Source organism: Ips typographus, linkage group LG8 (assembly GCF_016097725.1).
Source record: "Ips typographus isolate SLU linkage group LG8, UJ_Ityp_2.0, whole genome shotgun sequence".
Lineage (NCBI taxonomy): Eukaryota > Metazoa > Arthropoda > Insecta > Coleoptera > Curculionidae > Ips > Ips typographus.
In genome coordinates this window covers 1,450,852-1,471,011 of record NC_138429.1, presented here as the reverse complement: position 1 = coordinate 1,471,011, position 20,160 = coordinate 1,450,852, and the positions used below count along the sequence as shown (strand labels likewise).

Genomic DNA, 20,160 nt, shown 5'->3' with positions numbered 1-20,160 from the left:
TCACGTGGTGCCCTTAGTTTAACAGGTCATTTGACAGAATGACAGATGACACCAACCAATTGGCAATTTGTATGGTGTTATGGTGATGGTGATGTAAATTTGTTTATTATTAAGCTAAACTTTTTAATTTCTGATTTCCTATTTAACTAATAATAGTTTTCAGTAGTAAATCGAAACTGCCTTAGTCACTATTTAACCTACCAGCCACTAACCTACAGTACGTTCATGCCTCTGTTACCTCCTTACAATAGCCAAAACTACCCCCAAAACACCCCCCTGGAGGTACCTAGCAGCTGAAATATCCCTTTTGCTTATTAACACATTTTCTAAAAATCCTTCAGCTCACATCCAAGCAGCCTCCAGACCGTTTTTTTCACGCTTACAGTGAAAACTTGTCAAATATCATGTTGGTAGAGGAAGAACAAGCCAAATACAGATATCCAATGCAAATCACCAATATGCTGGAGCGAGAATCGTGGACGGTGTCCACCGATCATTGTTACGCCCGGCCATGGAACTGGAGACCAGAATCTACATTTTTAAAGCCTACTAAAGTGTTGTTTGTCCCGAAAAATGTCACTCACAAGCCACTGTTCTCGGTGCTGGGTTCTCCTAGAAATGTGGACGATATAGATCTGGAGGATGTGATTGAACCTCCAGGACCTAGTTACGACCTGGAAGCAGCCACAGAATTAATGGGAGAGTGTGAAAGGCATGCCAGTTTAGCTAGAAACAGTATTGACGATGAAAACTGGGAGGAAAAAATTAACAAGTACAGTAGTTGTTTTTAATTATTTAAAACATTTTTGAGAATGGTTTTTTAGGGCAAACTGGTCCCATTCACAGCACAGGCTATTTAATGGTTTTGTTAATATTTTGAACAATTTCTATTTGGGTAAAATGGCTTATTTTGGTTTAAAAAATGAACCGGTGCTGCGTAGAGCTTTAATTGACAAAGCTGTGCAACGTGTTCGACGTCTTTTTAACTCAATTTCCTATGAAGTTAAACTTTTACAATGGATACATCAATTGTTGTTGGATAATTTAGATCAACAAAATTTGTCTTCTTATTTGGATATACTACAGGTAAGTTAACTATGGGGTTTTATATTGTGATTTATGAGTTTTTTTTCTTTGTAAAATGTAAAAACTTGACTTGCAGACACTAAAATCAAAAATTCCAAAGTTTGCTGAACACATCTTAAACACACCAAGCTCAGCCAATCGGATGGGTCCACTAAACAATGAGAATCTCTTACCTCTGTTGAAAAAACCTTGGGATCCTGTGGAGGCCAGTTTAGAACAGGACAATCCAAAGAAATTGCCATCAAATCCAATTTTAGTGTTGATGCCTTGCGCTCCTAACATGACCAAGCGAAATTATAAGTGGTTAACATTGTTGTCTAATTTGGGACAAGTTGTATCTGTCCCAAATAATTTTGGTATGTATTTGTGCAATATTATTCCAATTTAAATTGCTTAAAAGGGTTTTCAATTTTCAGGATCTTCCAGTCATAGAATGACAATGACCAACTGCATTGACCAGATGTTTTCTCTAACTAGGGGTAGAATTCAGGAAGTTAAAGAAAATTATCCAGGAAGGCACATAATTTTGGTTGGTTGGTTAAGCTGATTTCAAACACTGTTACAGTGGATGTTACAGGTTGGATTTGGGGCTGGAGCAACTTTGGCACTTCAAGTAGCCCAAGTGGAGAACATTTTCTGTGTTGTAAGTTTGGGATTTTCTTTGTTGACTGCCGAGGGGCGGCGTGGCGAACCGGACGACGGTTTGCTAGAACTGCAATGTCCCGTTTTGTTTGTAGTTGGACAGTGTTCAAGCACTTCATTGTAATTACTTTATTGTAGTTTTTTGTATTAGTTTTTTTTAAAGTTGTGATGTTTTAGTCAAGAGGATATGGAGGATCTAAGGGAGCGGATGAGAATTGAAACAGGTTTGATTGTAGTGGGTTCAGCAGATAATAATTTGATAGTCAGTAAAAAGAAACGACGTGAAGAGGGAATTACCCAAAGTATTGTGGACCGTTGTATTATTGTATGTTTTAAGTGTTTTTCTAGCAAAAATACTTAATTAATTTTCCAATTTGTAGAATGAAATTGGGGAGTTTATTGGGAGTTTAATTTTAAGTCCATACCCACCTCAGATCAGACAGTCACCCACTTTCAACGCGGAAACTCCTAAAAAAGCAAAACTCGAACGTAAACGTTACAACTCGAATACCAGCTCAGTTGAAAGTGAACCTCCCTCACCCACTCCGCGTTTAACTCGCCCTGGTAAGACACCAAATTAAATGAAAACTAAATTTACTTAATAAAATTTATGTTTAGTTGGACGTCCAGCAGGCAAAACCAAATGCAAACTGGAAGCCAAATGGGCGGCCCAAGTTGCCCAAGGTACCAATCCTACTGCCACTCCTTTGACTCCAAACCTGTCCAACACCTCCTCCTTGCCCCCCTCCCCTCTTATTCACCCTGACAATGCTACGGGGGTGTCTCCCTCCTCCTCTGACACTGTCTCCGCGGCAGAGAGTCCCCTCAGGCACAATTCGCCCAGGAAATCAGAGGGATCAGTAACAACAGGACGAAAAGGACGTCCAAGAAAACATCCCCTAAAAACAGACAAAGGGGAGCAAGGAGTGAAGCCGTCTGAACCAGGTCAGGGTCAGGGTGTGGTGGTGGTATTGTAGTCGTATAAACTAATTCAAAAAAAGTGGTTTATTTGGTGGTAGTTGTTACTAATCAATGTTTGTGTGTAGCTCGTATGCAAGCCTATAATTTAGGTAGAAACGTAATGCCAGCAGGTCAACTGTCTTCATTGCTTCAAAGCGGCATCAAAACCATTCCTCCAGTGCAACAGAAAGCGGCAGGACCAACTTCTACAACCATTAAAAGTAAGTGCATAGTTTGTTACTTTTTTTAGTAAATTTTAACAAAACATGTAAAGGGAGAAATGTCTGGAAAAAAATCAATTTTTCTCCTATGTTATCCACACAGCTAACAGATTTTTTTATAATGTGCGACTTCTTCAGTCAAGATCAGTACAAACAGCAATTTTTCAGTTTACAAGTCATATCCTTGAACACATAGAAAATCATAAACTAGGAATAGGCATATTTTTAGACTTATCTAAGGCTTATGATTGTGTAGATAAAGAACTATTGTTAAAAAAATTAGAACTCTATGGAGTTAGAAGTAAGGCCCTGAGATTGTTTGATTCTTACTTATCTCATAGGAAACAACAGGTTAAACTATTTAGGAACAGCAAGCCATACACATCAAATATAAAAGAAAATCAACATGGAATAGCCCAGGGCAGTATTCTGGGGCCACTACTCTTTGTAATTTGAACATGAACGATCTGAATTCTATAGCAAAAGAAAATAAAAAAATCGTCAACTTTGCAGATGATACAAATTTACTTGTAGGTCAAGAGGAAATCAGCACTTTAATTCAGTCTGGAAAAGATCTGTTTATTAGCACCTCTGAGTGGTTTAAAAAAAATAAATTAGCTTTAAATATGGAAAAAACAAGTGTGATTATTTTTTCAACAAAACAAGGTGCATTTGAGAAACCTAATGAAATACACCTTCTCACTGACAGGAGCCAAGAACATTTTTGGGAGTGCAGATTGATGAATTTCTAGATTGGTCTGATCACATAAATGTTCTGCTAGGCAGGTTAAACTCAATTTGCTATGGAATTCGAATTGTCTCCGGGTATCTGAACCTGGCGGCCCAAAAAAATTCGATTTTTTGCCAAAATTGTCAAGAATTGAATTTTCTATCAGGAACACAGAGAGTGCAGAAGGTAATTTAAGTTTTCTTGACAATTGGCGAAGGAACCAAGTATTAGGATCATTTTTGCTCTCCTGAGTCAAAATTCGATTTTTTGCCAAAATTGTCAAGAATTGAATTTTCTATCAGGGGCACAGAAAGTGCAGAAGGTAATTTTAGTTTTCTTGACAATTGGCGAAGGAAACTAGCATCAGAAGCATCAAAAAAATGTATTTCTTGTTATTTTTGCTCTTTTTAGTCAAAATTCAATTTTCTGCAAAAATTGTCAAGAATTGAATTTTCTATCAGGAGCACAGAAAGTGCAGAAGGTAATTTAAGTTTTCTTGACAATTGGCGAAGAAACCAAGTATTAGGATCAGCTAGAATCGATTGTGAAGTATGCAATTATGTTTTGGGGTAGAAATACTTCAATACAGAATGTATTTGTAATTCAAAAAAAAGGCAATTAGATTAATGTTCAAAATGAAATACAAAGATTCATGTAGATCCATCTTTAAAAAAAAATAAAATAAAGACAGTTTATGCAATTTATATATATGAGTGTCTCATCTTTCTTAAAAAGAACCAAAACCTATTTAACATCAAAGTCAATCATACATACAACACAAGACAAAAAGATGTAAACTGTCCAAAACATAGATTAACACTCACTGAGAAAAATGCAAAATATATGTGCCTATTTAACAACCTACCAGACAGGCTGAAAGCATTGACGGACAAAAGTTTCAAAAAAGAAGTAAAAAATGTACTAATTGAATTAGAACCCTACACTATAGAGGATTATTTTGTTAAATAAATATTGCTTATTCTCTGAAATCTGTATTTAGGGAAAAATCGCTGAAAATGTATATAAGTATCTTTAAGTACTACATAGTTCATAGTTTACCATGACGCTATTTCCTTTGTATTAGTTGATAATGTACATTGTACTCTATCCTAATCACAATTCGAAATAAAGACTGTTATTATTATTATTATTATGCAGTTCTAGAAAACGTGCAGCTGACCAGCCAGGCGACAGCCAAATTGATATCAAATACGACAGGTCGCACTATTGATTTGTCTAAAATTGGTTTAGGTCAGCGTACGAGTAGCGGCAATGTGGTATTAATGCCTGACGGAAAAATTAAACCGATCACGTTGAAAACTAACGGGGGTACCCCGATCGTTCTGTCCGTGTCCGGTGCTTCAGGAACCACTCAAAGTAAGTTTGCGTACAAAAAAAACAGTTTTAGTAACATAATATTGATTTAAGGACCGAAGTTTTTAACAACCCGACGACTTCAAAGCCCCAAACAATTGCCGGTCAAAAAATCATCGTTTGCCGCCTTTCCACCTCCGATCAAGACGAGTTTGCCGCCGCCCACTAATTTGACCTCCCAGGACATCATGGATTTGCCGATTATATTTGCGGACGACGACCAGGTTCTAGACCCCAACATGCCCACTGATTTATCTACAACGGCGACCGTTTCGGAACCCGATTTGGTAAGTTAACGTTAAAGTTAAGTTAACTTGCATTATGTCATTTTTCTGAAAAACGTTTTCTAAGGAAGATACTGTTCTCCAAATTTCAATTTAAAAAATTGTTTTATAGTGTAAAACTGAACATTCAAGTCTTGTGAGAGTCCAAATTTGTACTGAATAGTCTAAAAATTTGCTATTAACTACTAGGAATAGTCTCGTTTTCTCATGTCAGTATCTGAAACTGGATTTTAAGAACTAAAAACAGTCCAGAAATCAAGACAAAGATTGTATTGTACATAAAATTCATTTTTTGTTATTAAAAATAATCTAAAAGTTGATTAAAAGGCTAGAACTGACTTGGACTAAAGAGAGTCTATTTTCAGGACTTCAATTGGGGTACAACTCAATTTTCTGAAACAAGACTAGAAGTAAATTAAATTTTCGGACTATTTTATTTCTCAAGACTAATATCGTAGCATTTGGTACCAAATTTTTTACTTTTATTACTGAAGAAACTTGACTTTTGGAAAAAGCACTAAAAACAGTCTGAATTTCTTAGAGATACTACAATCCATCCATCCAATGAAACGGGCTTTCCAATGATATGACAACTTTGGTTGATTGGTTGTATAGTTTGGCCGCTAGAGGGCTTCAAAGTTTGATCAAAGCTTTTTATCCAATTTTCATGCATTGTCTTGTTTAAACCTAAAAAACTATCTTATTTGATTGAAAAGGTATGAACTTTTATATATCGATGGATAGTCAATGAAACGGGCTTTCCAGTGATATGACAACTTTGATTGATTGGTTGTATAGTTTGGCCGCTAGAGGGCTTCAAAGTTTGATCAAAGTTTTTTATCCAATTTTCATGCATTGTCTTGTTTAAACCTAAAAAACTATCTTATTTGATCGAAAAGGTATGAACTTTTATATATCGATGGATAGTCAATGAAACGGGCTTGCCAATGATATGACAACTTTGGTCGATTGGTTGTATAGTTTGGCCGCTAGAGGGCTTCAAAGTTTGATCAAAGCTTTTTATCCAATTTTCATGCATTGTCTTGTTTAAACCTAAAAAATTATCTTATTTGATTGAAAAGGTACCAACTTTTATATATCGATGGATAGTCAATGAAACGGGCTTTCCAGTGATATGACACCTTTGATTGATTGGTTGTATAGTTTGGCCGCTAGAGGGCTTCAAAGTTTGATTAAAGTTTTTTATTCAATTTTCATGCATTGTCTTGTTTAAACCTAAAAAACTATCTTATTTGATCGAAAAGGTATGAACTTTTATATATCGATGGATAGTCAATGAAACGGGCTTTCCAATGATATGACAACTTTGGTTGATTGGTTGTATAGTTTGGCCGCTAGAGGGCTTCAAAGTTTGATCAAAGTTTTTTATTCAATTTTCATGCATTGTCTTGTTTAAACCTAAAAAACTATCTTATTTGATTGAAAAGGTATGAACTTTTATATATCGATGGATAGTCAATGAAACGGGCTTTCCAATGATATGACAACTTTGGTTGATTGGTTGTATAGTTTGGCCGCTAGAGGGCTTCAAAGTTTGATCAAAGTTTTTTATTCAATTTTCATGCATTGTCTTGTTTAAACCTAAAAAAACTATCTTATTTGATTGAAAAGGTATGAACTTTTATATATCGATGGATAGTCAATGAAACGGGCTTGGCAATTTTGAATATTAAAGTCAAGTCAATTTTGAATATTAAAGTCTCTGGATGTGCATAAAAACTAGTTACAAACACAATTTTTAATCTTCTGAAATCAATTTTTATCTTTTCTAAATCAATTTTCACAACTAAAGAATTTCAGTTTATTTGGAAACTATGAAAACTGGCTACAATGAAATTTTTTAGGCTTCTTAAGTCAATTTTTCGTTTTCAAGACAATTTTTAAGTTGGGTTGGGTTAGTTTTGGGTCTTTGCACGTAATAAGTGAATTATCTCGTAAAAGAAGTATTAAATTAGAATTGTATAAGAGATAATTAATTTTTCATCGTGAACAATAAAATTAAAAGAAACTGTAATTTTTGAAAAATATCTAAAGACCTAGAAAATAAGACAAAAACATGAAAACCATCTTCCTGTATCTACGCTTCTGGAGAATTTTGGCAAACGTCATTCATAATGAGTATTAATTTCTAAAGTGAAAGAAAACGATTTTTTAAAGTGAAATTTGAAGAACTGTATTTTCCTTAGGAAGCCTTTTTCAGAAAAAATTACATAATTGAAGTTAACTTATTTTTTGATGGGCTATCGAATGGTGAATTATTGACATTTAAAACTGAACCACCCTCTGTATATCTGCTTTTACAGAAATCACCTGCCAAGTTTGTTCCACCAACCCCAACCAGCAAATTTGTGATAATCAACAAACCCACGACCCCAGCGTCTGGTTTCAGCAATTTCATTATCAATTCGGGTGCGGTAAAGCGTCCGAACCCAGTGCCCGTTGCCAAACAACCGACCAAGTATACCAAAATTATCCTGTCGAAAAAATCTATGGAACCTTTCATAGAACGAACGGCAAGCACCAGTTACAGCTTGTCAACCCAGCGGAGCGAAATAGTGACCACAACGGGCAACGCCCTCAACCGGATGGATGAACAAATGTTGGTGGAAGATGACGATCCCGACTACGTCCCCCCCAAGAACTTAAAGTTGTAGTTTTGTAAATTTTGTTGCCTTTGTTAAGAGTTTTCTGATATTAAAAAAGTGTTAAAGTCCGACACTGCTGTTTACTGTTCACCTTATCTTTACAATGATAATTCACGTGACATGCACTCCAAGCAAGGTAAGTTTGTAATATGCATAGTAATCTAGGTTGCCTTAGCCAAGACAGACAAACACATTACTTGGCTTTTATCTTCAAACCACTACTGATAACAAACAATACAATTTTCTTAAACTGTTCTTCTAATAATAACTTTTTGATTATGTGCGGTTTGATTTGGGGTTTACACTGAAGTGGAGAGAGGATTACAAAAAGAAAAGGCAAAATGATGATGTATGTAAGTATTTTAAAAAGTAGCACTAACACACAACCAAAATTGGGCTTTGCCTCTTTATTTTTTAGTTTACTTTCACAACGTCGGGCACTGTGTTGTTCCAGCCATGGAGTTTCAGTTCGATCGGTGGACTTGTGGGTTCCATGGTGGCCATTTACATAATGGCTTTTGCCTACGAAGCTTTAAAATTTTACAGGTATTTGTTTTTTTTATTGCTATTTATGTACCAAGGAGGAGAACATAATGTAATACTCTCCGTAACGGCTGTAGTGCATACAATGTTTTATGTTTCACCTAATTCAGCAATTATTTACTGTTTCTGGCATTGAAAAGTAAGGTATACCTACACCGGTATGTTTTTTACTGTTTATTTTACCTGAATGTTGTGACTTTGATAGTCTAGTCAGTCAGTGAAAATGGTTATGATAACGCCCGCTTATAATGCCCTCAGGTTGTTATGAACACTATAACCTACACCATTTCCAAGGTATTATGTATTCCTAATGTATAGGTAAAACATAAAATTGTTTTATTTTTAACTTGTACTGTTTTTATGCAGGGCCTATCTTTTATCGACTTCGATCGACATTAGGGAACGTAACAAAGCGTCCGGAGACGACAGATTTTCTCAGTGAGTACCTCAGTTATGATTTACTTTAAAATTAATCTTTTTTGGTACAATTAAGAGTGACAATACTGAGTAAATCCCACTTGGTGCAAACACTGTTTCACGGTCTCCAAGCCATCCTCAGCTACTTTTTAATGTTGATCTTCATGACGTATAACGGTTGGCTCTGTTTGGCGATAGTGATGGGTTTGGTTTGTGGATATTTCCTGTTTGGGTGGCGATCACCAGCAATATTGAGAAGCAGCATTACCGATGACCATTGTTCGTGAAATTAAATACGAAATATACCATTTTAAAAGAAAAACACTGAAAAATCCTACATAATAGTAATAGTTTTACTTCATACAGAAAACATGTACAAAAAAATAGAATTCGACTCGCCGGAATAAGAAACTACAACTCGACTACATTTTATGTCACTTATTACGGTCCTAGCGGTGAATTACGTATTTAAATACTAAACATGACGTACTAGGTACTAATAATAATAATAATAATAATAATCAAATATTGTTATTATTATAAATGCACGAACAAACTATAGTAAATTGGTACCAGCAGAGGTTATACTGGGAAAAATACTTAACAAAAAGAAAAACCCAAGCTTATTTCAATTATTACACACATGTGAAGAGTGTTTTGTCAAAAAATTATTGCTTTAAGGTAAGATTGCATTCCATAAAGACTGAAAACTTATTAGCTTTGTTTTTAACCTTAAAGAACGTTGTGCGGGCCCTGCTGGTCTCAATATTATTACGGTGTTCATGTCGTAAAAACCGAACAAAAAACGGTGCTCATTTTAGTATTCGTGAGACTTGTTCAGCTTGTCCCTGTTGACGAAATGGTCGCCCTCAGAAACGAAACGTTTGCGCCCTCTGGAGGGAAACCGGGCTATTATGTTGTCAGTCAGAAAACCATCGTTACGGCACGCATCGATAAACCTACAAACGCAATTTGAAGAGAGAGTTTGACAGAACACACAGAATCACACTGACCTGTCCAAAATCACGTAGGCTAGAGGAACATCCATACAAATGTCGGGCAAATCGTCAAAAACGCGGAAAAATCCGCGTTCGAGCTGATCGCGGGTAATCAACACGCTCGAATCAAATGCTTTGAGCAAATTGCGTATCGCTTTTTCTGTGGTCTCGCTGTTAGCCTCCAACGCCATCACTATAGCCTCGTACACTAGCTCGTGATGGAAATGAGGTACCTTATCAACGTTAAAACGTCTTTAAAGTACAACCAATTGATTTCCACGGAATTATTCACAAGTCACAAGTGTGCAAAAATAACCGAACTCTAAAAAGACTCACCTCTAATTCCTTCAAACATCTGGAAGCTTCTTCAACGTCGCCAGAGGACACAAACTCTTGCAGTAGCAGCGACATCTGACGGGTGAGGGCCTGAACAGGTCTAAGAGGGCCACCAACGCCCCACACGTTGTCCAGACGCACTAAACCGTGTTCCATTGATAGTAAGGTGTCTGCGTGCACTAGCGCCTCCTAACCATCAAGTTTAGTAACTTAGTTGATTAAAATAAATTAATTAAATACCTGGAAGGGTTTGTCGTCGCTTTTTTCTTTAATATCCACTATAAACCTGGGGGGAATGCAATCGTCGGCGATAGCTCGTGCTATAAAGTTACCTAACAAACCAAAAAGCAGTGTGAAGTGAAATTACGTATATTTTTAAAGTATAAGAAATACCTAAAACGATAGCCCCATCAGGGATATCCAAGATCAAATCATTGAGATCGGCCAACAAATTCTCAAAGGCCTTGACAATGTCTGTTTCGGTCAAAACGTAACCGTACAAATCGGAAATAAGAACCGAAGTGAGTTCTCGATGGGATGGTTTATGGTCCATGGCAATTTCGATCGCTTGCTGAACGAAGACTGCCCGATGATTTGGTGGCACTATTTCCTCCACTGACTGAATCACCTCTTGGATGTCGTTACTCTCGAAAAACTCCAGAATTATTGGCTCACACTGCGTAAAATTAAGTGTTTCTTTACATTTTTCAGCGGTTGAAACATCAACCGACCTTTTTCTTTAAATCCTCACTGGACAGTTCGGGAACGACGACTTTCAGTTCAATATCGGCCCCGTCTAGCTCGGAATCGAAATTGGGATCATTTACGTCCTCAATGTCTTCAAGCAGCTCAGAACCAGGTTTACCCCAAACACCTTTGCCACCTGCTCCCCCTTTTTTTGGTAAACCGCGACCATAACCGTTGTGAGAACGACGACTGTTTTTCCAGGACCTACCAAAAATACTTAGTCAGGGAGGGACAATTACGTCATCCAAACGTCACATTGACATGAAAACAAACTACGTCACACATTGGCCACAAATCAGAAAACGTCGTAGTCACGTGAGCATTCAACCAATGACAACTTGACATTTACTGTTTCTGAGTTGGAAACCAGTCAGAAATTGCCTCTGCCAACACACCTAATGACAACAGAACTTACCTGGGTTTATGAACAAATCCGCCAATATTTACGGGGCACTCTTTGCTATTTTGGCGGTGCACCTTCTTCTGCTTGCGCCTGGTGACGACCTCAACGTTGGCGGTGGCGTTTTCTTTGGCAGCCGCGGCCATTTCCCTTTCTACGACTTTTTCGATATCTTCTTCCGCCGAGAGGGTGTCGATGGCCATGTCGCCCCGGTCTTGAGCCATCCTAGGGACTGTTTTTATTTACCTCTCTTCCTGTTCGCCTCGTAAAAAGAGTGTTATTTCACTCCAAAGTTACTGATACTAATGTCAGTTGATTGATGATTGCCTATAAAAAAACAAACAAATTTGGCAACAATGCAAACTGTATTGTAATTTTTGTGCTGCCCCTTTTTTAAGAAAATAAGAATTTACTTTTGTATTGACCACCAGACTGAAAACAATTAAGCCAAATGAAAGAGAAACCCAAAAATGGTAGAATTACCCAGACTAGGGGGGTTTAACTTTTTATTTAATAGAAAAAAACTATTGATAAAGACATTTTAAACAGGCTACATATTTCAATCACCTGACCACACTTAACCAACCAACATTCATCATCATGTGACCTTATATGTTGCCATGATGAAGGTCACATAAATCAGCATGGCTTTGGAAAATATTTTTGCAACAACTTAAAATAATAATTTACAATATTTTCACCTGGAAAATTAATGCTGACAACCAGTGCATAAGAGATCAAACAAGCACAGGTTACAAATTACGCGGTGGATATTTATAAACATTAATAGACCAACACAACAACCGGTGGGGGACTATAAATAAAATCGATTAACATTGCAATAATACGATGTAAACAATATTTTCCTACAAGAATACTATTACGAGTATAACGTGTATTCTAGAATTTCTAATCGGCATTCGACCGCCGATTGGTTAGCCCAAGACATAAACAAAAACAAATCCAGCTGGAATTATGCTGCAAATTAAACGGGAAAAAGGAAACAAATGTGAACGCCATACTCACCTAAGCGTAGGGGAGAGTCAACAGAAAGGGCCTGAGTAGCGTTGGAAAGAAAATTTCATTAAAAAACACTGTATTTTGTTGAATAAAAATTAAACAATGTGCTCGCGACACGTACTACCACACCACACATACATACACTAAAAAGTCAATGAATTGAACCTATATTGTTTAGATAAGAGAAAATGAAAGTGACGGTTTAATAATTGATTAAAAAAAGAGGGAACATTATAATTTACGACCTTTTTATAGAGTAAGAGAGAGATGGTAAATAAATTTTCATCTCATTAGTTGGTTGACAGTGACAGCTGACACTTGTCACTTTATTTGTTTATATTCAGTCCAGTCACAGTAATTTATTTATTGGGATTATTAGTTTAATTAATTAGAAAATGTTACTGTATAGACAGTGCCTAAGCTTATATTTTGATTCCTAAGTTCTGTTACTGACTAACGAGGTATTTACAGGACTTCGTCCTTACTAACTCACTCACTCATTTTAATTACATTTCAGCTCAGCCACCTCCTGTGGAAACATGGGTAATTCAGGCCTAAAGCAGCACATAGAGACTGCCCAGAAAACGGGGGTGCTTAAAGTATCCCCAGGGAAACTAAACCAGTTCCCGCCCGGATTCAAACAACTGGAAGGTTGTCTAAGAACCTTAGATTTATCAGACAACAAGTTTGTAGTTTTACCACCTGAAATCAGTCAATTCATGCAGCTACGTCACCTAAACCTGAGCAAAAACAAGGTAACCAAGCTCCCCGACTCGATCGGAGCTTTAACCAAACTAGAAACCTTCAATGCCAGTGATAATGCTTTGACCTCCCTACCGCGCACCTTATCCAATTTGATTCACTTGAAACAAGTGATCCTGAGTAACAACCAACTGAAACAGTTCCCGACCGTGTTTTGCGGCCTCAAGCACTTGGATTTGTTGGATTTGTCCGGCAATGCAATCTCTGTAGTTCCAGGAGAAGTGTCTGGAATTTATGCCACTGAACTGAACTTAAATAGGAATGAAATATCCAGCCTCTCGTCTGAAATAGCCAATTGCCCGCGACTGCGGATACTGAGACTACAAGAAAACTGCTTAACGTTGGGTGCAGTGCATCCAAAACTTTTGCTGGAAAGCAAAGTGGCTAATTTAGCTTTGGAAGGTAATCTGTTTGAGCTGAAAGATTTGGCTAATGTTGAGGGTTATGAGGCTTATATGGAACGTTTTACAGCTGTTAAAAAGAAAATGTTTTAGTTTGTTGGTAAGGTAGTACTTTGAGTTAAATTATTTTGTAAATATTATTTATTATGTACAGTGTGGGATTGTGTGAACAAATTGGAACACTCCCTACAAATATTGTTTTTTCCTTAGTTGTTATTTATTTTTTTGGTAAATGTAACTGCTTTTCCCATATTAAAAATACCCAACCACATCACTTAGCACATTACAGGCTTAAACATTTAAAACTCTATTTGTGGCTTAAAGCCAAAAAATGCACCTTTACAGCATTGTCAACCAGTCCATAATGCTTTCTATTTGAAGCACCCTGTACCTATTCAATGTCATATTCAGATGAGACTAGATATTTTTCTACTACTCTACTTTCTTAGAAGTATTTACTGTGTGTGGTCCAATTTAGGAATTAGTTCTTTTATGACAAAATTGGGTGTCAAATTGTTTGAGCATTACACAGTGATGCAGTTTCCCAAAATGTTAAGAAAAAAATCAACAATACAAGGTATGGAAATGCCAATTTTTTTCGCCATTTCGTCCGTTTACTATAATACTCAACATTCCCCCCTTTAGAAAATAATGTTTAGCAAGGTCAAAAATGTGTTAGTTGTAATCTTTGATAATTGTGTCTGTGTATAAAAGTATCATTCTACAAACAGTATTTTTTGTGTAATTTGCATGATTATATTCTAGTTCTGTGCTCACAATTCATTTAGTCTTTGACAATCAAACTGAATATGTAGTTCTGTATTCCACATTGTTGACTTGAATCTTTTGTAACAGGTTTTATATTTTAACTTTTAATTGGTCACTAGTACTAGGTAATTATGTAAGAACTCCTCAGTCTCTTTATTGTACTTACAAAAGTAGCACATTATATTATGGTCTATGGTAACTGTGTACTATTCTGTCAATATATATTTTCTTTAGGAGTTTTTTTTTTCAATTCCTCTAGTAAACCTTGAAATAGAAACAAAACCAGCAGTATTTTAATTAATAATGGTATATTGTCAAACTTAACAGTACAATCTTGATGTCTAAATAATAAAGTAGAATAGTCAATAAAAATAACAAATCTCAGCTGCGGTATTTTATACAGAGTTTGCTAAAAGAATTTACAAGCACTGATGGGTACACTCTGTATGCAGTGTGGCCATGGCTGAAATGACCCACTGGAAACATTATTATTAATCCCCAATAACAGAACAGCTTTAGTTATATTTGACAAATATCCCTTTGTCCCCCCCTCTTTAAAAAAGCTGTAAGAATACTGATACTGTTTGTGTATACAAGGTGTTACAAATTCAAATGGTCACCTATGGTTATTTTGGATACTAAACCACCAGGATAATAGCATATTGGTACAGTCTTGACACACTTGAACCAACTGGGTAATAAAACAGTATACAGAGTAAGCACAGTCATTTAAAAAAACGCATCCAGTGCATAAATGCCAATACAGTTTATTTAATAATTATATAGATTTCTCTTAATAGCATATAGTTTGGTTTCACTTACTTCTACAAGTGTGTATTAGAAACAGTTCCCAGTTGGAATGCCGGTCAAAAATAATCTACTTAATTCGAGGAAGACTCAATAATAAAATTATACAAGAAAAAGCAATTTTTGTCATTTTTTTTTGTTTGGAAATTTAGGGGCCCCTTGAATCCTCAAGATTAGAGTTAGTGACAGTGTTCCGTCACGTCCACTATCACGGACTTCTTCCAGCCGAATAGGAAATAACCGACACCCGCCCCCGTTACGACCGCCATGCACAGCCACACGTTGTACGTCATAAAAATCAACATTAGGAAGTAACTGAGAATCATCTGAACCATGTGCAGAAACGTTTGGTAGAAGTGGATTTTACTAATCATTGTCGGTCTGAAAAGAATTAAATCGATTTAATAATCAAGATTTTAGGCAAAAAATTAATCTTTAGGTGAAAGATTCTTAAAAACTAACATACTTACGGCTTTTTATGAATCACCTCCCCGACCATGCTATTAATGAATGATTGAAATGTTAGGAAGCATAGAATAATCAATAATTATTATTAAATTGTATAAAAAAGTAGTGGAAATTATAAAAACTATACTTACTGTACTACTTGGGGTTCTTCAGGAACTGGAGCCTTGTCAGGCAATGACACTGCTCTGTATTGTAGTGCATTGTAAGTTTTCCAAAACAAGTATTCTCTGTAAATTACCAGGAAATTGTAGGCTACATTAAATAATAGCAAAAATGTACCTGTAATATTTCAGTCCCTCATACAAAGCTGCCATAATAAAAATTCCTATCATGGAGCCAATTAGGCCCCCCACTGTACTAAAGTGCCATGGTTGAAACAACACAGTAGCACTAGTGGAAAACTGAAACTAAACCCACAAACTTAAAAACTGAAAGTTATTAATACAGGAAGGAGGATTTACTTACCCACATGTTCATTTCCATAGTGTGACCCCCATGTCCAGCAGCCCGTCCAGATATGTCATGATGCATTGTGTGGTCTGGGGGCATTGTGTGTCCCTGATGATCCATGGTGACATGTCCTGCGTGCATGTGATTATGATCCATTGTCCTAAATTAACACTCAAACTTTCACTATTCACTTTGTTGGTGTCCAGACTAAAAATGAAAGGTACACCAGGAAATGTGCAGTATTTTTAGTGTTATCAACCAACTGAATTACAAAGAATTGATTGTTTGTGCAAAACAATTGCTGTCTGAATGACTTATTATTATTAAATGTACTGATAAATCATAAAATGCAATTCCAGCACCATAATGATAAATTGCATGAGTAAAGCTAGTTCAGAAATGCCTGATTGATCAACTTACTCCACAAGATACTACAAAATAGTGATAAATGAAGGATTTGGTTTGTGGTTGAAAACACTGTGATACCCTTAACCATATATCAGACTGACCCGAAAAACAATAAACACTGCGAATTACTAGAAAATTATGTAACAAAATGGTCAAACCTGGGGCATAACTAATAAGTTTAGACATGAATCCCCCCAATGCAAGTATTAAATAACCAGCACATTACAATCTCAGTTATGCCACTCTATATTTTAAATATTTACCTTTAAAATGAATGTAACAGCCTGTATAATACCAAGTCACTAAATTGGCTGCAAGGCATCAAATCCCAGTTGCTTAAAATTTCTACTTGGCCTTTCACTTCTAATTACAAAAAAACCTTCTCCTCCTTGGAAATTGGGGCTGGAAGGGGCACAAGTTTCCTAACGACAGTGTCCTTGTCCCTAAACGTTTCCGGGACTTTAATAAAAAACCATTAACAATGTAACTATAGTTTATAGAGCATAATCAGCTAGAATTGGAAATAATTAACTAAATTATTCAAATAAAGTGTCTGGACTTGTTGTTTTTCTATTTGTGGGTCAGCTGTCAAGGTGACGTCTGCTAAGCTGTCAGTGTCAACTGTCAATTAACCACTTTTGTTTTAATTTTCAAATGTTCCCTAATTATTCCATAATTTTTCTCACTTTGTACTGAATTGAATACTGACTGAATGATTAAAAAATTTTAGGGTTATTGTCAGGATAATCAAAAGAAAAGAACAACCATAATGTAGTCAGATATTTATTTCTTGACTGATAAAAAAAACAGCAAACTTATTTGCTAACATTACTAGATCTACTCTCGCGAGTACTGGCAGACCGACGTCTCTTGGCCTCCTCCTTGCGAGCCTTGGATTCCTTCTTTCTTTGAGCCAACAACTTGGCGTAGTTATCGGCCTCCTCTTTCCTCTTCAAGCACCTCTTCTTCTTCAAACCCAAACGATGACGTTTTCTTTGCAGCACCACTGGAGTGACCAAACGTTGAATTTTGGGGGCCTTGAAACGTTGTTTCTTGCCCTCCTTGACTGGCAAAGGCCGCTTCACCACATACTGTCTGACGTCGTCCTCCTTGCTCAGATTGAACAATTTGCGAATGTGCGAGGCACGTTTGGGCCCCAAACGACGCGGGATGGTGGTATCGGTGAGGCCGGGGATGTCTTGCTCACCTTTACGGACAACGACCAGAGCGAGAACGGACAAGTTGCCGTCCACGATACAGCCCCTCACTGACTTCCTCTTACGTTCACCATCGCGTCGGGGTCTGTAGCAGGAATGGCCCTTGGACAACAACAAACGTACACGGGAGTTGGTCAAAACACCCTGTTTCATCGGGAAACCCTGTTTGTCGTTTCCTCCTGCGATTTTCAGGACGTAGCCCTTCCATTCGTCACCTAGCGGGTCGGCTTCAACCTCCTGTCCCATGCGCTTCTCGTAGAAGATGCGGATTTTGTGCTCATCCACGACTTCAAACAGTTTTTGGCACCCGGTGGCGGGGTAAGACACGTTCAGCTTCATTTTGATTTAGTTTTTAGCAATTTACTTGACCGTTTAATGAAGAAAATTGAAGAAATTCACTCCACTTACACACCACATGGACCGGCCATGTTACAAAATGACAGAGCGTAGTTTCGCGTTTTGACGAGTGACAGACTTCATTAATAAATTGGGGGTGGGGGTGGCGTATAGTGCGTTCCGTTATTGACATTTATTCTATTACAACTTTGCAACTTCCTCTCCACATACAATACCAGCTGACAATACACAAAAAGTAAAAACGTATTTAACTGAAAAAACGCATCAGGGAATGTGTATAGACTAGATGATTTGTTTGTCCTCCAATCACCAATACAAAAGGAAATTGTTGTTTGACAGTTGTCACGCGACTGCATTATTAAGATAAAGAAGCCAATCACGTGACACTACTGTTAACACAAGGAATTGAGACATAACCTTATTTATTTCTTTCTAATAATTTTTGTTTATGTATTTATTAAAAAGTAAGTTTACAAAATATGTCTTCAATAGTACAATATGTTGTGGTTCGAAGCGACCTGGTACGAGAATTAAAGTGGCCTGTTGGAGCCTTAATAGCACAAGCCTGTCATGCAGTAACTGCAATTTCACATCAGTTTCATGAGGATGAACTGATGAAATTATACTTGGATGACCTGGACAACATGCATAAAGTGGTGCTTGAAGCCCCTAATGAACAGAGCATACTCAAGTTGAAGTTGAGCTTGGAAGAGAATAATATTGCTCATAAACTGTGGATTGAACAACCTGAAAACATTCCCACCTGTTTGGCAACTAAACCCTACAGAAAGGAGGAAGTGCAACAGTATTTTAAGAAATTCAAACTGCTCAAGCTATAAGTGTAAACTGTATATTGTTAAGGATCAATTATTTAAGATAAAATCAGCCACTCTGCTGTTAAAATCCTTGGCATACTTCAAGTGAATATTATGTTTGCCTTCTGGGTATCTGTGAAGCCTGAAAATAGAGTTCAGAGGAAGTTATTTTCTTGTTGTTAAAAACACTCACAATGAGCCTTTTATGCTTTCCTGTAGAAACAATGGATGATGAAGTGGTACCAAAGGATCTTTATCTCCATGTAAAACCAGGGTGGGACACTTAATGTTTTTAAGGGTGGTTTTACAAATGTCTCCTCCACTAGCATAGATTTGATCCATTGTGTTGCACCAATCATTCCACATATTTTGCAATCCCTTCTCTGTGTATAATTTTATTAAGGGTTCCTTCATTTTATCAGACCATTTACTCAAGTCTCTAATTTCTTTAAAACAACCAAATTATTTTCAATAGATGATATGATGTTGTTGGCTTACTGTTATACGACTCAATGTCTTTAGAGTCCACAAAAGCATTAGCACCCCAGACCACTAACTTATCAATGTTTTCTGGATATTTAGATGCTAAAATCAAGCTAGATATTCCCCCATCACTCCATCCCAACAAGGAATATTTTATCACACCAATTGCCTTAAAACTGAGTGTACTAACCAAATTTTTACAGTGATTAACAAGAGAATACCTTCATAAAGGCTGCAGCAATATCAGCATCATTCTCATAGAACCCAGTATCAAATTTTCTGTCTGGAGGTCGGCTAAAGCCATATCCTGGTGGATCCCAAGCAAAAGTAGTAAAGTCCTCCCTGCTGAACCCTTCGATTTGCGGCTTAAAGTCACTCCAAATGGTGCCAAGAGCACCAGGAAAACAGAGCAAATTTATAGGTCCTTGACCTGTTTTAAGGTAGTTTACAGTCTGACCTTTAATATCAACCTTCTTGGTTTCCTGTAATTGTTAATATTGATTTTTTGCAACTAAAAAATGGTTGATTATGGTGATATTACTTCATGAAGGTGTCTAGTAGTAATTATTGGTTTGTTTAAGGTTTTGAAATGTTTTAAAAAAGTGTTTTTAACAAGTATTGATGTTAGGACCATTTTTAAACAATGTAAATTTCTGTGGTTCCATGTGCAAATTGAGATAAATGCTGTTTATAGTTTGATAATTGAATTTCTGAAGATAATGTGGAAATTATTATTGTACTAACAAATCAGCTGTTTGGTATGAATACATCTTGTGGAGGACAAACATACAGGCGATGTT

General features: G+C 36.7%; 8 protein-coding genes across 16 annotated transcripts; 4 read left to right on the top strand and 4 right to left on the bottom strand.

Moving 5' to 3' along the window:
• Nucleotides 1-60: 60 nt before the first annotated feature.
• Rcd1 (Reduction in Cnn dots 1) lies at nt 61-8,034 on the top strand. Of its 4 annotated transcripts, none has more exons than XM_081985912.1 (13): nt 61-282; nt 342-772; nt 825-1,086; nt 1,163-1,442; nt 1,503-1,615; nt 1,664-1,848; nt 1,906-2,053; nt 2,109-2,292; nt 2,347-2,673; nt 2,820-2,909; nt 4,891-5,016; nt 5,068-5,300; nt 7,622-8,034. In XM_081985912.1, the coding sequence occupies exons 1-13, from the start codon at nt 226-228 to the stop codon at nt 7,970-7,972; spliced, it is 2,787 nt and encodes a 928-aa protein (XP_081842038.1). In that variant the 5' UTR covers nt 61-225; the 3' UTR covers nt 7,973-8,034. The 4 variants fall into 4 exon arrangements, with proteins under 4 accessions (XP_081842038.1, XP_081842037.1, XP_081842036.1 ...); XM_081985911.1 differs by having other exon boundaries at nt 2,817-2,909; XM_081985910.1 differs by having other exon boundaries at nt 2,775-2,909.
• Nucleotides 8,035-8,154: 120 nt separating this feature from the next.
• On the top strand, nt 8,155-9,265 carry LOC145733269 (high affinity copper uptake protein 1-like). Its single transcript, XM_081986040.1, has 4 exons — nt 8,155-8,316; nt 8,382-8,509; nt 8,873-8,944; nt 9,000-9,265. Exons 1-4 carry the CDS (start codon nt 8,305-8,307, stop codon nt 9,208-9,210), a joined length of 423 nt encoding a protein of 140 aa, XP_081842166.1. The 5' UTR covers nt 8,155-8,304; the 3' UTR covers nt 9,211-9,265.
• Pdcd4 (Programmed cell death 4) lies at nt 9,256-12,591 on the bottom strand. Of its 3 annotated transcripts, none has more exons than XM_081985981.1 (8): nt 12,431-12,591; nt 11,420-11,731; nt 10,989-11,208; nt 10,651-10,933; nt 10,498-10,589; nt 10,258-10,446; nt 9,937-10,154; nt 9,256-9,882 (listed from the first exon to the last, which is right to left on the bottom strand). In XM_081985981.1, exons 2-8 carry the CDS (start codon nt 11,626-11,628, stop codon nt 9,741-9,743), a joined length of 1,353 nt encoding a protein of 450 aa, XP_081842107.1. In that variant the 5' UTR covers nt 11,629-11,731; nt 12,431-12,591; the 3' UTR covers nt 9,256-9,740. The 3 variants fall into 3 exon arrangements, with proteins under 3 accessions (XP_081842107.1, XP_081842108.1, XP_081842109.1); XM_081985982.1 differs by lacking the exon at nt 12,431-12,591 and adding an exon at nt 12,106-12,259; XM_081985983.1 differs by lacking the exon at nt 12,431-12,591 and adding an exon at nt 11,818-11,840.
• A 134-nt stretch (nt 12,592-12,725) lies between these two features.
• LOC145733256 (leucine-rich repeat-containing protein 57-like) lies at nt 12,726-14,591 on the top strand. The gene is made up of 2 exons (XM_081986018.1): nt 12,726-12,885; nt 12,942-14,591. Exon 2 carries the CDS (start codon nt 12,964-12,966, stop codon nt 13,678-13,680), a length of 717 nt encoding a protein of 238 aa, XP_081842144.1. The 5' UTR covers nt 12,726-12,885; nt 12,942-12,963; the 3' UTR covers nt 13,681-14,591.
• A 511-nt stretch (nt 14,592-15,102) lies between these two features.
• Ctr1A (Copper transporter 1A) lies at nt 15,103-17,086 on the bottom strand. Of its 4 annotated transcripts, none has more exons than XM_081986029.1 (6): nt 16,752-17,086; nt 16,096-16,287; nt 15,910-16,037; nt 15,762-15,857; nt 15,633-15,662; nt 15,103-15,543 (listed from the first exon to the last, which is right to left on the bottom strand). In XM_081986029.1, exons 2-6 carry the CDS (start codon nt 16,234-16,236, stop codon nt 15,342-15,344), a joined length of 597 nt encoding a protein of 198 aa, XP_081842155.1. In that variant the 5' UTR covers nt 16,237-16,287; nt 16,752-17,086; the 3' UTR covers nt 15,103-15,341. The 4 variants fall into 4 exon arrangements, with proteins under 4 accessions (XP_081842155.1, XP_081842154.1, XP_081842153.1 ...); XM_081986028.1 differs by having other exon boundaries at nt 16,096-16,251; nt 16,752-17,085; XM_081986027.1 differs by having other exon boundaries at nt 16,096-16,240; nt 16,752-17,084.
• A 169-nt stretch (nt 17,087-17,255) lies between these two features.
• On the bottom strand, nt 17,256-18,151 carry RpS6 (ribosomal protein S6). Its single transcript, XM_081986017.1, has one exon. The coding sequence runs from the start codon at nt 18,042-18,044 to the stop codon at nt 17,304-17,306; it is 741 nt and encodes a 246-aa protein (XP_081842143.1). The 5' UTR covers nt 18,045-18,151; the 3' UTR covers nt 17,256-17,303.
• Nucleotides 18,152-18,482: 331 nt separating this feature from the next.
• On the top strand, nt 18,483-19,045 carry LOC145733271 (putative peptidyl-tRNA hydrolase PTRHD1). Its single transcript, XM_081986043.1, has one exon. The coding sequence runs from the start codon at nt 18,542-18,544 to the stop codon at nt 18,899-18,901; it is 360 nt and encodes a 119-aa protein (XP_081842169.1). The 5' UTR covers nt 18,483-18,541; the 3' UTR covers nt 18,902-19,045.
• On the bottom strand, nt 18,897-20,149 carry LOC145733253 (serine hydrolase BPHL). The gene is made up of 5 exons (XM_081986014.1): nt 19,902-20,149; nt 19,582-19,842; nt 19,376-19,529; nt 19,071-19,323; nt 18,897-19,019 (listed from the first exon to the last, which is right to left on the bottom strand). Exons 1-5 carry the CDS (start codon nt 19,992-19,994, stop codon nt 18,926-18,928), a joined length of 855 nt encoding a protein of 284 aa, XP_081842140.1. The 5' UTR covers nt 19,995-20,149; the 3' UTR covers nt 18,897-18,925.
• Between the last annotated feature and the right edge of the window lie 11 nt (nt 20,150-20,160).

What these genes read in the sequence shown, in the direction of transcription:
- LOC145733271 (XM_081986043.1), top strand. Translation starts at nt 18,542, where the DNA reads ATGTCTTCAATAGTACAATATGTTGTGGTTCGAAGCGACCTGGTACGA.
- Pdcd4 (XM_081985981.1), bottom strand. Translation starts at nt 11,628, where the DNA reads ATGGCTCAAGACCGGGGCGACATGGCCATCGACACCCTCTCGGCGGAA. An exon ending in TGATGGGGCTATCGTTTTAG is followed by an intron (nt 10,590 to 10,650) that starts GTATTTCTTATA and finishes TTGGTTTGTTAG; the next exon opens with GTAACTTTATAGCACGAGCT. An exon ending in GCGACGACAAACCCTTCCAG is followed by an intron (nt 10,447 to 10,497) that starts GTATTTAATTAA and finishes CTTGATGGTTAG; the next exon opens with GAGGCGCTAGTGCACGCAGA.
- RpS6 (XM_081986017.1), bottom strand. Translation starts at nt 18,044, where the DNA reads ATGAAGCTGAACGTGTCTTACCCCGCCACCGGGTGCCAAAAACTGTTT.
- Rcd1 (XM_081985909.1), top strand. Translation starts at nt 226, where the DNA reads ATGCCTCTGTTACCTCCTTACAATAGCCAAAACTACCCCCAAAACACC. An exon ending in TGCTTCAGGAACCACTCAAA is followed by an intron (nt 5,017 to 5,067) that starts GTAAGTTTGCGT and finishes TATTGATTTAAG; the next exon opens with GACCGAAGTTTTTAACAACC. An exon ending in CCGTTTCGGAACCCGATTTG is followed by an intron (nt 5,301 to 7,621) that starts GTAAGTTAACGT and finishes CTGCTTTTACAG; the next exon opens with AAATCACCTGCCAAGTTTGT.
- LOC145733253 (XM_081986014.1), bottom strand. Translation starts at nt 19,994, where the DNA reads ATGGTCCTAACATCAATACTTGTTAAAAACACTTTTTTAAAACATTTC. An exon ending in TTGCTGCAGCCTTTATGAAG is followed by an intron (nt 19,530 to 19,581) that starts GTATTCTCTTGT and finishes CTCAGTTTTAAG; the next exon opens with GCAATTGGTGTGATAAAATA. An exon ending in AGACATTGAGTCGTATAACA is followed by an intron (nt 19,324 to 19,375) that starts GTAAGCCAACAA and finishes GTTGTTTTAAAG; the next exon opens with AAATTAGAGACTTGAGTAAA.
- LOC145733256 (XM_081986018.1), top strand. Translation starts at nt 12,964, where the DNA reads ATGGGTAATTCAGGCCTAAAGCAGCACATAGAGACTGCCCAGAAAACG.
- Ctr1A (XM_081986029.1), bottom strand. Translation starts at nt 16,236, where the DNA reads ATGGATCATAATCACATGCACGCAGGACATGTCACCATGGATCATCAG. An exon ending in CTATGGAAATGAACATGTGG is followed by an intron (nt 16,038 to 16,095) that starts GTAAGTAAATCC and finishes TTGTGGGTTTAG; the next exon opens with TTTCAGTTTTCCACTAGTGC. An exon ending in GAAGAACCCCAAGTAGTACA is followed by an intron (nt 15,663 to 15,761) that starts GTAAGTATAGTT and finishes ATTCATTAATAG; the next exon opens with CATGGTCGGGGAGGTGATTC.
- LOC145733269 (XM_081986040.1), top strand. An exon ending in GAAGCTTTAAAATTTTACAG is followed by an intron (nt 8,510 to 8,872) that starts GTATTTGTTTTT and finishes GTTTTTATGCAG; the next exon opens with GGCCTATCTTTTATCGACTT. An exon ending in GGAGACGACAGATTTTCTCA is followed by an intron (nt 8,945 to 8,999) that starts GTGAGTACCTCA and finishes GGTACAATTAAG; the next exon opens with AGTGACAATACTGAGTAAAT.